Raw genomic sequence first — 13,650 nt, 5'->3', positions numbered from 1 at the left:
ATACAATAACACTAAGTGTGATGGCTTTTGTGATACTGATGAAGTAAGCTACCACATGTATAAGAATGTTTTATCAATTCAAAAGATTACCGTTAACATAAGGAAGGTGAATGCAGTTATTCCCAGAATGAGGATTTCTTTATTCCCTTTGCTTTCTGTGTGCAACTTGCGGTAATACGGTCCTATGAGATAAGTCTTTATAACAAGACATAGAAGAAAAACAGCAGCCAGAGAAAACAGAATTTGGCCAATCAGTATCAGTATTCTCAGAATTTCCTTGAAAATGCTGGAAGAGAAGAACAAACAAAAAGTTTCTTTCAAGTGCTCTCATACTTCCCAACCAGTTCCCCATAAATGAAAATACCTAATTCCATAAATGCTCAAATCAAGAAGGTATTTAAATACATTAGCAAACAAGATTAAGACTAAATCTGCAGAGTGCCCAGAAACCTCTTTTACTCTCTAGAATTTACTTCCATGTTGACTCAGAAAGATTTTCATTGACTAATCTCCAAGGTAAGCCATTAGGCACAATAATACTATCACTTAGTCTTTGACAAAAACGTGCCCTGCAGGAATAGTGAAGAAATTAACTTATTTTTTTACAGTAACAAACTTTTCACTCAAAATTTTAATTACCACACAGGATTAACGCAGCTATAGCAAAGAGATTATTTTCATACAACTACTTTCAGATGACTATTACAGGTTTCTACTTCACGACAAGTAGGAACAGTAAAGGAAATCTCACTGAACAGAGCACCTATTTTCCATGGAACTGACATCAACTGCAGTGCTTTCACATTCATATTAACAATCTACATACTAATCGCAAGGGGTAGAGGGAAGATCCATACAATGATTTTTTTTTTTACCTGGAATATGTGCTCACTCCTGCTTGAATAAGCGTAGGCATGACAGCTATAAATAAACCAAGCTGCACATCCTGCATCACCAACATGCCAAGCAGTACGCTGCTGTAGTCAATATCCCCTGTACACCAGCAAAGTGGTCATGGAAACAGCCATCAGAAACTATGAATGCTTGCAAATGCTCAGAAATCTAGAAAAGGCTTAATCAAATGGAAGCCCAATATAGCTCGTAATGGGCTGAAGGTCATTCAAAGCAGTTTAGGAATTTTTTCCCCCATTAGTAAGTAAATTAAAATGTATCTATAAAGACATATTAAAATACAAAGTATTAATATGAAATTTCTGTTACACAATTAAAACATAGACTTTGCTTAGCAGTTAAGCACTAGTTACACATTGAGTGAAATTCCTCTACTGAGAGTATACAGACTTTATTCTGAAGACACACATTCGAGTTAGCATGTGTAAAATATACACCTTGAATTCTGGCATTAGAATGAATATTCAGAGGGTGAGTAGTACTTTAACACAATTTGTATGAGGGAGATTTAAGTGGAAGAAAGCACGATGTCAAAACTTTCAAAAGGAAACATTCAGAAGTATTTGAGAAGCTAGAAATATGGCCCTTGAAGGTCCTTATTTGAAGAGCTGTTAGTTATGAAAGACCATCAGAACTGGTTTCTGTTTCCTGAAGAAGGATGTGAGTTTTTTTTAATTAACCTTTCTGCCCTGATGACAGGTAGCAGTAGGCTAATCTCTTCAAAAGTTCAAGGATTCCAGACACTCAGTAAAGTCAGTTCTCAATGGAGAGTACTACAATGGTTGTACTACACTGTCTTTGCCCAAAGAGGACTGGCTATGTACAAATCAAGTACACTTCCTAGCAAAAAAACACACAACACTGGCCAGTGTTAAATAAGGATGATTTTTTGTAAACCAGGCTTAAGAGTGGGTTTTGTTTTGTTTTTTTAACTAGCTTCTCTTGTAGTATTACAAAGTCGACTTCTTTCAACTTTTATTAGATACTACAGTAGTCCATATTTAAAGTCATATTTACCTTCTTTATCTCCTCGAACACTACCTGCAAGAAATCTGGACACCAGTGGTGTGCTTGACAAAGACAAACAAGTGGAAATGAAGACACTCTGCGTTGGTCTAATTTGGAGCAAGTGCCCCCATAGTAAACCAAAGGCAATCATCAGAACTGTCATGTAGCAGGGTCCTTGCAAAGATATTTTCCATACCTTTGGAAGAGAACAAGTTTTTATGACACTTTTTTCATTGCTAAGTTACAATGTTTTTCATTGCAAATAAGTAGTTAAAGATGTGTGATCTGGGGCTGCGGTACTGGGGCACAGAGTAATGGGCTGTCACACTAGATCGCCTAAAACGCCCAGCTTACAACACTGAGTAAATATTGTACCCCAAAAGACTCCCTGCCAGAAACCAGGTGAATTTCCCAAAGCTCAAGGAGAAACTAAGGGCCAAATGGTCCAGTAAGTGTTGAAATACATACAATACACCAATACCAGTACCAATACCAGTAACCTGCCCCAAACTAGTGCAGAAGCAATTTACCTACTACAGTTTAGGAAGCCTTGAATTACTGATTTTTATCTTGGACTTTAGATGGACTAGAAACAGCAGATTAAGCTAAATGGTCATAAATTGTAACCTATTTCAAGTAAAGCTTTTACTGTATCATAAACTCACAACCATTAGTTTAGGAACAGATCACACAGTGCAATTCTTCAAATATTTGTAGCCATATTTTCCACAATTAAAACTCTAGCTGATTTATAACTTTTTCTTTTTAAATTAAGATTAAAATAAACTTGTAGTTTTTGCTGAATTCTGGTGGCCACATAATTTAATATTCCAGATTATGTCAACATACTTGCTTAATCAGTTTATTAGCCAGTAGAGTATGTATTATCAATTCAGTTCACAGTACTTGAACTGTCAGGTTTTTTTATAACAGGAATGGCAAACATCCCTGACACTCTATAACAGCAACTGCACATTACTGCATGTTAAAATAAAGCAGAGATGAACTGCCAAACTGTGAGAGATTTTTCTAATAATCAAACTGTTTTACTAAAATAGGGAGTAAATGTAAGTTTTTTTGAGGCGCTGAATAAATAACGCATTCTGTTCTTTCCAAAGTGCAGAAGCAAATGTCATATTTGTCTTTTCAAAAATGTACAAAGCTACACCAGTGTAAAATGTAACTGAAATCTGCAGTTTCAGTAATTAGCAATTAAATCCCTTAACACAGAGATATTATAAAACAATACCTTTCTTAATCTTTCAGGAGAAAATTCCAGGCCAACTAGAAAGAGAGTGAAGAACACACCAAACTCTCCTAACGTCTCCACCTGTACAATAGACTTAGGAAAACAAAAAGAAAAAAAATCAGTGCACAGCAGTCGACTTATAATACTAAATTATGAGTACACTACAAAACAAATTGATTCTCATTACATTTCCACAGGTAGTTCACTTGCTGTTCATATGACATCAGAAGTTCCCAGAGCACCTTTGGAGTGCAATTATTTTTCCCATCACCTGGCTGATACCAGGCAGTAATTTGGTGTGAGAGTGCTGGTCACCCAATGCACACACGTGCATTGATCTTGGTAAGTGTTGAGGAACACATCTGATCCAGGTAGCTTGGCTGGCAAGCTGCAGATTGAGATGGAGACTGAACTCTCAGTGGGAGCCTGCAACAAGGGTCAGTGAACTACCAACCTCTGGGATAATCAAGGTGAAGAAGGCAGAGAGCCTTGAGAATGGTCAGACTGGAAAGTTTCCTTAGCAGTAAGCTTACTTGCTGGTTGAAAAAAAAATAGGCTATGTTTTATGCATGTACTATTAAATATCCAAGGCTTGCTTCCACATGCTACTTCTTGCTAGTTATTTTATTGGTCTATTGGTATCTTTCTGCTAGACTGTGGCTGCTGTGGTTCTCCACCCTACAGGCTCCACACATCCATCTCAGCCCAGCACAATTACCGCCTTTGTGCTACAGAGGGAAGGATCCAACAGCAAGGAAAGTGGTGGTCTTCCTCATCGCAACAGAAAAATGGGCATACTTCTGGCTGGCAACTGGTGTACCCTCAGGGCTCTCAGTTCAATAGATACATGTATCAATGAGGAAATTATTCAAAATGCTGGATTCTGATCCCCCTGGGATGGGGTAATGCCAGGCACAAGTATGGATTAGGAGAGGAGTGGCTGATGAGCAGCCCTGCAGAGAGGGATCTGGGGGTCCTGGTGGACAGCAGGCTCAGTGTGAGACACCAGAGGGGAAACCTCATCCTGGGGTGCATCAAACAGAGCATCACAGTCACTCAAAATTATCCTGCTGTATTCAGTGTTAGTGTGGCCACAGGCCTCACAGGCCTGACCTGGAGCACTGTGAGCAATTCTGGGCCCCAGTATGGAAGGAGGATGTGAAGGCCCTTGAATGCATCCAGAGGAGGACAAAGCTGGTGGAAGGCTAGAAGGAATGTCCTGTGAGGAACAGCTAAGGACTCTGGGTTTCTCTAGCTTGGTGAAAAGCAGGATGAGGGTCAACCTCATCATTCTCTACAGCTTCCTGAGGAGAGGAAGTGGACAAGGAGATGCTAAGCTCTTCTCACTGGTATGCACTGACAGGATGAGTGGAAATGGTTCAACGCTGCCCCAGGAGAGGTTCAGACTGGACGTTAGGAGGCATTTCTTTCTGAGACGGTGGTGATATCCTGGAACATGCTTCCTAAACAGCTGATTGATGCCCCAAGCTTGTCAGTGTTTAAAAGGCATTTGGACAACACCCTTAAATATGCTTTAACTTTTGGTGAGCCCTGAATTGTTCAGGCAGTTGACTGGAATAGTCAATTCTATTCTAAAATTCTAGTATTTCTTTTCTATGTATTTATGGACCAGAGTAGAAGAAAACAAGGTTTACACAAGTGGGGATGGAAACCATCTTTTCTGCCAGATTAGAATCTGCTTGCCTTCTCAGTTCCTCAGATATTCAAAATTTTTAGGAAATGGAGAAGAGACCCAGTCAACAAGAGTATTATCCAGATGTATAACATTTAATCACAGCTCCACAACAAAAAGGCAAGTCACTTAAACTGTCCTTAAGAAACATCTTTCATATCTGTTCTGACCACATCATCATCTTCAATGTAAGAGTCCTGAAAATTTGTTGATGGTTCCCTTTCTCATGCCAAGCTTACAATCTTGTTTCTCAATCTTAAGTGATCAAACTTTCCAGACACTCTCAATGCAGAAATTACATTGAGAATGTCTAGAAACATCTCAACCTCTGTCTTACAAGACAGAGGTTGAGATTATTTAATCTCTTCCAATACAAGATCAACAACATCCTACAATTTCTACTAATCCCTGCTTCTGAGCTCAACAATCATTTTCAACGGAAGCCCATGGAGGAGCAGATGTTGCAAAGACAGTAAGTTCCACGAGGTTTCATGGATATCAGTGTAACAGACACACGCAACTTAAGCAGACATTAGTGTGCAGCCCTAGCATGTGTTCTGTTTCGCCTGCTGGCTAAACAATCTGTTCATGCACACCAGAGCACTTCATCAAAACATGTCCAGCCAACCACAGCTCACGGTTTCTCAGGAGCCACTAATCAGGGTACACGTGATGGAGCTAAAAAGGTTCAAAAGACCTCAGGAATGTGGGCAGAGTACTGGGAAAGGAATAGGGGGACCAGGGTGGATGAAAGCACTACAGAGGTGCAAAATAACTCTGTAGAAAGCCAAGCTATGTTCCTTGGGGAACTATTTGTTTTAAATGCTTCCTCCACTGTCAACACTGAAACTTTTTGCAAGTTTCTGTATATTTCATGTAATTTAAATAATTTGGCTCCCAATTGTGGTGTTTTATGATTAAAATAAGAAAAAAAAAAAAAAAAAACCTGACATAAAAATTCCACAACACACAACCTTCAATTTCACTTTCAACAATTGTCATAATTTTATAGGAGAAAAACAGATTGAAAACAAAATTACTCAAAAACATAAAATTTGAAGCTCTCCTCTTGAAAAGCTTCAGGTTTGGGGATATCTTTTTTTTTAAATACATTTGAGGCTGACCATATCCTTTTAAAGCTACTTTTAAAGAGTTCAATGAATTAAATCAGTCAAGAACTAACTTGCACGCTTACCTTAATACTATTTAGTCCTGAGGGTCCTAAGAGTACTCCACAGATGATATATCCAAACATGGTTGGCAATCCTATTGTTGTGCACAGCCAGCCACACGGCAAAGACAACATTCCTATTGTTACAATATCCTAAATACATAAGATTTACAAAGGCATTAATATAAAGGACACAAATTTGGGATAAAATTGAAGACTATTAACTTTCAAAAGATAAATAGCACTGTAAAATTAAATGTAGACTACTTCACATGAAACGAAAACAAAACTTCTGTAAATCAACCTCAATGCTGTTGCAGGTGTAAGCACAGCAGTTTTTCAGATGAAGCAGATGAGGCACTGACCTTAAGTAACTGTGGGACTTAAAAACAATATACAAATATTTAAAATATATTATAGAAAGTAGGCAATTTCATGGGTGGAATGATACCTTGCATTAAACAAGATGGTAAAACAGAACTGTTTTGGGTTTTACAATTAAAACAAAAATGCCAATCCAGTTACTCTATTTAAAGCACAAAAACAATCCAAACTCTACCATGTCTATGTATTTTTCAGGATCCCTTTTTTCATCACAAGGCACAACCAGATAAATTCTCTCTTCTGACAACATGAGTGTTGTCAGTGGCTTATTAAGCACAGCAGTAGCTTTAACACTTTGTAGTCTGAGAGAGGGGACAGTGCCTCAAAGGTGCAACAAGAGAGGCCAAATAAAAACACAGAGTGGCATCATGCTCAGTCTTCACAAGACAGACCTAAGAGCAGGGAAGACATGGCTGAATCACCATAGACGGAGGAGTCATGAATGCTGGGATAACTTCAGGCAGACAAATGCTGAAACTATACTCACTCCAACCAAGTAGTACTGACATGCAAACTTGTGGGAATAAATCCAGAAGCGAATGACAAGAATGTCTCTAAAATTATTACCTTTATGAAATGATGATCTGCACGAGGAATGGTTGAGTCTCTGGGTTTAGTAAGGATATACTGATTGTTCTGAGAATCAATAAGCATACTAAGTCCTAAGTCATCTTCTACTTCTCTTTTTGAAGCATTTGTTTTGGAGCTGGCTTCATCTTCTTCCACCCTTAAAACAGCTTCAAAGTTTACACCTCTTACCTTTTTAAAAAAAGAAAACAAAAAATCAAGGAAACAAAAAAAAAAAAAGGGAGTCAATTAAGCATATCATAATAACAGAAGGACTATTAGCTGTGCTTGAAGTATCCACAGAACTTGTTGACACCAATTAAAAATACTGCAGCTTTCTTCTCTAAAAATCTTTCAATCTCTTTATCAAAACTTGATGCCTTTAAAAGTAACATTTTCTTACCTTCAACAAAACCAATCGGAGATTACAAAGTGATACTCAGTTCACAAAAGTCTGAACTAAAGACTGCATTCCAAGTTAAGAAAAGGTCACTATCCTGTACATTTGAAGGACCTATTATAAGAACTGTTTCTACCTTGTTATTTTCAGGATTTTATTTCTCAGAACAGCAATTCTTGAACAAAGGTTGTAGTGCAGATTTTTTTTTACCTGCTACACTTCACTATTTGGCTATATTTTAACAGAAGCTGGTGTCTTTATCAGAATATTGATTACTGTATTAACGCTTCTCTACTCTAAACTAAATGTTTTAGTTTAAAAAAAAATGTTCCTTGCAATGATGGAGAAGCACATAGCTCTCAAAGCTGCACTTCATGATTCCTTTCAGGGACGGAGCCACAAGCAGAAGAGCAGGGAGGAAGGGAAGAAGAGCAGAAGAAGGCGGCGCTGGCGCCCCGCGGGTTCCAGGAGCCGCAGGCGAGCGCCCGCTCGGGCTGCGGCGGGGCCGCTCTACCCCGGCGGGACAGGAGAGGGCGCTCCCGCCGCCCGGCTCCCACGGGCACGACCGCTCGCGTCTGCTGCACGCCAAATAAAAAAGCTGCTTCCACTCTCTCTCGGTTTGAGCTCAACTACAAAAAAGACAAACAAAACCACACACGGCTTGGCTCTCTGCGGCAGAGAAGGGAGTCAACCTGGAAATCAATAAAAACCTCCCAAGAGCAGAAGCCAAATAAACCCGTGTTTATGCAAACAGAGCCAATTTAGGGAGTCTTTCTGAGGATGGAAAAATGGGACACTAGAATAAACTGACGTATTCCTGGCTCTAGAGATGTATAGCCTTATCTGAAGGATACTGTCCTGTGGTCGATGTTTTGTGTGAGGAGACTGGGACAAGTGAAGAGATGTGAATCCTGACTCCATGTTTCAGAAGGTTGGTTTATTATATTATGATATATATTATATTAAAATAATACATTAAAACCATACATTAAAAAGAATAAAGAAAAAAGATTCATCAGAAGGCTAGAAAGAACAAGAATAAAACGAATAACAAAGACTCCTGACTCTCCGAGAGTCCGAGCCAGCTGACTGATTGGCCATTAATTAGAAACAACCAACCTGCACCAATCACAGGTGCACCTGTTGCATTCCACAACAGCAGATAGTTATTGTTTACTTTTCTTTCCTGAGGCTCCTCAGCTACTCAGGAGAAAAATCCTAGCAAAGGATTTTTCATAAAATATCATAGTTACACTGTCCCATCATGGAACATAAAACAAGGATCAGTGCAGGCAGGCCAAGGTACAAAACACAGAGGAAGTCAGACGTGGAAGAAAGTAACATCACAAACACATATCAGGTCTTTCCTTTGAAAAATACATCTTTTCCCAGACTGTGAAAACCAGCTGCAAGGATTCTTGCTCTCCCGTAACTTTCTCAAGAAAATTAAAACGTGGAGACAATGCTGAACACGGTAACTCCATATCCTGCCAAGTCCAACCATCACAGTCCCCACCACCACAGAGATGCCGTCTATCACGGGCTGTATCACTCACATGTACTACACTTGGGCATGTCAAAGTGGCAGCTGCAGGGAGCACTTTCAAATCAAAGCCACAGAAATCACTAGCAAAAAGGAGCAGTTACTCCTGTTTGCTCACTCTTCAGCAATCACTAAAATCCTAACAACTATATAACTCAAGACATACACACAGGGCAAACATCAACTATAAATAAATGTACTCCAATGAAATGACTGAGTCTAAAGCATCACTTACAGATTTGTTGTCATCAAAGGCATGCTCTTCTATTTCCTCTTCCAATCTATCAGCTGCCTTCCTGACATCTTCCAGAATTTCATCAAGCATCGACAGGCTTTTGTTTTGGTGCTGCATGTTCTTAAGGGCTTCAACCTGGTGTTTCTCTGCTGCTAAGAGTTCAACATATTCCATTTCTTCCTGTTGAATTTTACAACACACAGAAAAAGTGTTGGCAGGCCTTTGAGCAGAAAAAACATTTGACATAAATGTGTGCTTCTTTTGACACAAAACATTTTATCAGCGGAATTGCAAAAGCAATATAGACATCATGAAGATATTTAGAGATTGCTTTTTCTTGTGCCAATTTTCATTGGGTAAGTGGGCAAGAAAACAAAACAACCAGACAAAATATCCACCAACAGCCTTTTCTATTACATTAAACAGCAGACCTGCCCCAAGGTTATGATCCAGAAAATACAAGAAAGGATTAACTTTGAGAAACTCTAGGAAACATTTCAGAGCCAAATAAAGTTTAGAACTTTGTGCTTTTGAAGGGAAGCAAAATACCTTGAAAGCACAGCCATACTATCTACAACAAACAAACAAATTAGATGTAAAGCACAATGAATCTTAATTTTATAAGCCCTTTTATAAACACAGAAAGAGGTCTGTTTATGGTTTTCAAAAATTACAGTAACTGTGGAAACAGGAAGAAAAAAAGAGCTGTGGTAGAGACGAGCAGCCAATCACTCTAGCCAAGCTTCCTGTTCATGTTTCCCAAAAAGCACTTTTCCTATCAGAATTTAAAAATGTGACTTTTCCCCCTATTTTAGTTTGGGCCCCTTATCAACTTGCACTGACAACTTCTCAAATTACTAGGTTTCTGAAGTAAAAAGAGAAAATATGCCAATATGGTTTGATATGGTGGGAAAATATTTCAGTAATTTCCGTGATAAAGTTATGATGTTTCAGGTTCAAAAAGAGAACTAAAAAGCTTAATTTACTAACAACTGGGGCTAACACCTTTTACATAGTTACCATGACAGTAACCAAACAGAATACTGTGTATTGACAGAGAACAACTTCAGGGTTTTGGGGAAAAAATATTCTTTCCTTTACTCTATTCTTTTAAAGATTGTTGAAAGAACAGCTATAAGGAAACACACACAAGGGCAGCACTCCCTCCTTCCAGTTAGATTCAGGATGCTGAGAATACCTGAATGAGAGAGACCCTTCTGCTCTTTTAAAGAGCCAACATTGTTAAAAAGAAAAAAAAGAAAACAGGCAAAATAACGCAAGCAATCTATAGGTCTGACTCAACTCCCAGAAAACACAAGTTGCTGTCTGCAGATGCCCTGCCCCTGCCACGCCCAGTTAGAAATCAGAGAACACAGATCTCCCATAGGTTGTGTATTTTATCTGCCTACCCTCCATAGATACCTTCAATAACCTGAGCTTATTATATGGTCCTAAACACCTATGCTTAAATAACTGTAGTGTCTCCTCCTCCACACATTTGCAGATGAACATTTTTCCCCTTGGAACCCGCAAGAACGTGCGCGTAATTCAGTCAAATCCTTGATGCCAAGAGAAGAATACGTTCAGTACAACCAGTAACTGCAGCTGAACCCTTTTTAAATCCTGACAGTCGGATGAATGCCTCTGACTGTGAGGAAACCACAGTACTGGTGTCTGCTGGTGTTCAGAACTATCATAGTTACATCCTCATGGTGAAAGTTACCCAGAGCCCAAAATAACTGGAGCTGGGAAGAATGTAACTATTAATGTGTTTGGCCCAATGTCAACAATTAGTTCTTATGCAACACATAAGTAGGAGAGACAGTCATTCTCATACAGCCTCAAGGAAAAACATTTCCTATCCATTGCTCTCTGCTAGCAGACTTAGCTCAAAAGATGTAAGAAACAGCCCCCATACGAGCTGCAGATTCTCTGCTAATTCAGCAACAACTTAGAACAAAGTGAAATTGATAATGGTAAGATTCTTTCCCCTCAAAAATAGAAGAGGTTTTGGGTGCAAGGAGCCCATCCCAGTCCTTTCCATTGGCCAAGACAAACAGGCTGAACAGAGCTATAGGCAAACTACATAAAAAACAATCTCTGATTTAAAAGAAGTTTCCCAAGATAGCAAGGTAGAAAAGCTTTGAAAAAATAAGAGTTGAAGTAGCTTCAAGTTCCTTCAATTAATGAAGATTAAGGTTTTTGTAGTCTATTAAAGTGGCATCTGTTTCCACCAAGAAACAAATGTGATAGCAGTAGACTGGGACAACCACAGGCAACGGTGTCCATAAAAAGCATGAGTTAATTCAAACAACCTGCTACATGCTAAGCAGAAGTGCATCACAGTACAAACACTGTTCTGCAGCTCAGGCTGGGATTGGAGACACTTGATCATGAGGATAACAAGCAACCTCTTAAGCAAAGTAATACAGATAAGCGTTGTGTACTTAATAGGAACACCTGAAAACACAGGAGCAAAATGAAAATTAAGACTTTGGGGCAATGCTGACTCAGAATGCAGTTGCTGTTGCACTCTAGTATGTATTCAGAGACAAAAGCACATGCAGAAGAGGTTGCATCTTTGCCATACTTGCAAGTAATTTTTTTCCACCCATGTCTGATTAGAAGGCATCCAAGAAATTAGAAGCTAATTAAAAAGTAAGATTTTGTTACTTTTTCCTGAACTTCCAAACAGGATCCTGGAGCAAAAGAAGGCAGAAATCCTCTTCATGCTTCTTCCTTACTTCCCCCTGCCATATACTGTGAATGATCCCATGATATCTTTTCACAGCAGCAGAACCAGCAAGAAATGCATCAGACATACATACATATCCCAGCACTAATGACTTCCAAGCATTTCTACTCAACAGAAATAAAATAAAGGGAAGATTCCAGCACCCCCTACAGATACTTGTATTTTCCATTCACTCACTGTTTAAAAAATAGATGCTCTAAGAGTATACCAACAAAATAATTGTTACAGTAAAATGAAACTGGGACAAAGTTGACCTAACGTGTGTCTTATGAACTAAGAACAAGTCCAAAACAAATGTATCCCATGCAATTGTCATCTTTTTGGCATGCATTTTTCCATATCTTTGCTTCCCTTTATACAACAATTATAAGGTTAGGACCACAAATACTCTGTTTAAATAACCACATGCATGGCATAAGAAGGAAGGTGCAAAAGATTGCTCACTCAAGTAAATATTTTGAAAATACAAAAAAAGCCTGCACAATTCACTTCAGCAAAAGTAAACTTTTGACAGGACACACCTCTAAAACACATAATTGTACACAAAGGCCTCCTTCTAGAAGAAGCACCATTCTCAAGTTCAAGGATAAATTACTTCATTATTTTACTGCAACATTACCAAGAATTAGGTAAATGGGAAAGAAGGTTCTGGAATGCCTCGCTGCTGCTATTTTGCAAGCTCTGAGAAAGAAAAATGGTGGAAAACCAAGTGAAGCTCATGACAATTTCTATGACATTTCTGTGCAGAAGAGGCTGCCACTACCATAAAGTATCACTATACAAGTCATACAAAGCAGTTCATTGGAATACACCTAGACCCAAATTATTCCCTATTCAAATTTGTTGTAATTCAGTCTTCAATTCCACTGCACAGAATCACTCCAGTCTGCCAAGTTTACATCCTAATTTCTACTTCCAGCCTATCTTGGCACTATTCACTGGACACCTTTACTGCACATAATTTCTTTCCAACTTCACCTGCCAAGGTCTGCACATTTCTTAGCACAAATGCTCTTCAGAGACTCTCACAACTCAAATGCTAAATGCCAATTACATTTTTATTCCCTCTCTTGCTCCCTTGTGCAAGGGCAACCTCTTCTTTTAGAAGACAGAAAACAAAGAAAATTCTGAATAGATTCCTCCAGTGGTTGAGGACTAGAGAAAGGAAAAGAGCAATTTAAATACCAAATACATTAAATTGCATTTTATCTCTCTTGGAGACTCAGTACACAGTCTGAGCACTACCAAGTCCAGAAGACAGTGGCAGATTGTGCTCAACCTAATGGGACACGGGAACTCAAACTTTCCATGAAGTATCTGTGTTCAACTGTTACTCATCTGTGTTTTTTCTTGGCAAAGTTATTTCAGCTGACTCTTTATTGGAAGCACTGCATTTCAAACCTGCATTTCTTAGGCTGGAGGTGCAATACTGAGTTTTAAAAAGCTAGTCACCTACTGTTTTGCATGCCCATTTTACCCATGGAAATGAAAGGCAGCAAGTAATTCTGTTTTAACAGAATTTGATTGAGCAATTCTCATTTAAAGTGGAAAAAACCCTTAGTATTTCACCATTTGATGGCATTATTTCCACTCAGCTCATGCCACTGGCTTGTCTAGTGCAACTGTGCTATGTGCACTGATTCACTCTTCCTATTCCTCTCCCTTTAACATTATATTTGCCATAGGTATTATGATTATGCTTAGCTTTGAGAAAAGAGCTATTGACTGCTAAT

The 13,650-nt window shown here is 38.8% G+C and overlaps 1 protein-coding gene across 4 annotated transcripts in view; it reads right to left on the bottom strand.

Moving 5' to 3' along the window:
• The window catches only part of TMCO3 (transmembrane and coiled-coil domains 3), a 32,372-nt gene that overhangs the window by 15,221 nt on the left and 3,501 nt on the right, over window positions 1-13,650 (bottom strand). For all 4 annotated transcript variants that reach the window (XR_005953660.1, XR_005953661.1, XM_041418092.1 and 1 more), the window contains exons 3-9: window positions 9,163-9,342; window positions 6,985-7,176; window positions 6,058-6,186; window positions 3,170-3,262; window positions 1,930-2,116; window positions 876-993; window positions 91-286 (exon numbers count right to left, since the gene is read on the bottom strand). Coding sequence is in view for 2 of the 4 variants with exons in the window: in XM_041418092.1 (XP_041274026.1) it covers window positions 91-286; window positions 876-993; window positions 1,930-2,116; window positions 3,170-3,262; window positions 6,058-6,186; window positions 6,985-7,176; window positions 9,163-9,342 (1,095 nt within the window). In the remaining 2 variants the exon portion in view is untranslated. The remainder of the gene's footprint in view (window positions 1-90; window positions 287-875; window positions 994-1,929; window positions 2,117-3,169; window positions 3,263-6,057; window positions 6,187-6,984; window positions 7,177-9,162; window positions 9,343-13,650) is intronic.

The sequence above is a fragment of the Onychostruthus taczanowskii genome, unplaced genomic scaffold (assembly GCF_017590055.1).
Source record: "Onychostruthus taczanowskii isolate IOZ18803 unplaced genomic scaffold, ASM1759005v1 scaffold58, whole genome shotgun sequence".
In the NCBI taxonomy this organism is placed as follows: domain Eukaryota; kingdom Metazoa; phylum Chordata; class Aves; order Passeriformes; family Passeridae; genus Onychostruthus; species Onychostruthus taczanowskii.
This window is presented reverse-complemented; position numbering and strand designations above follow the sequence as displayed.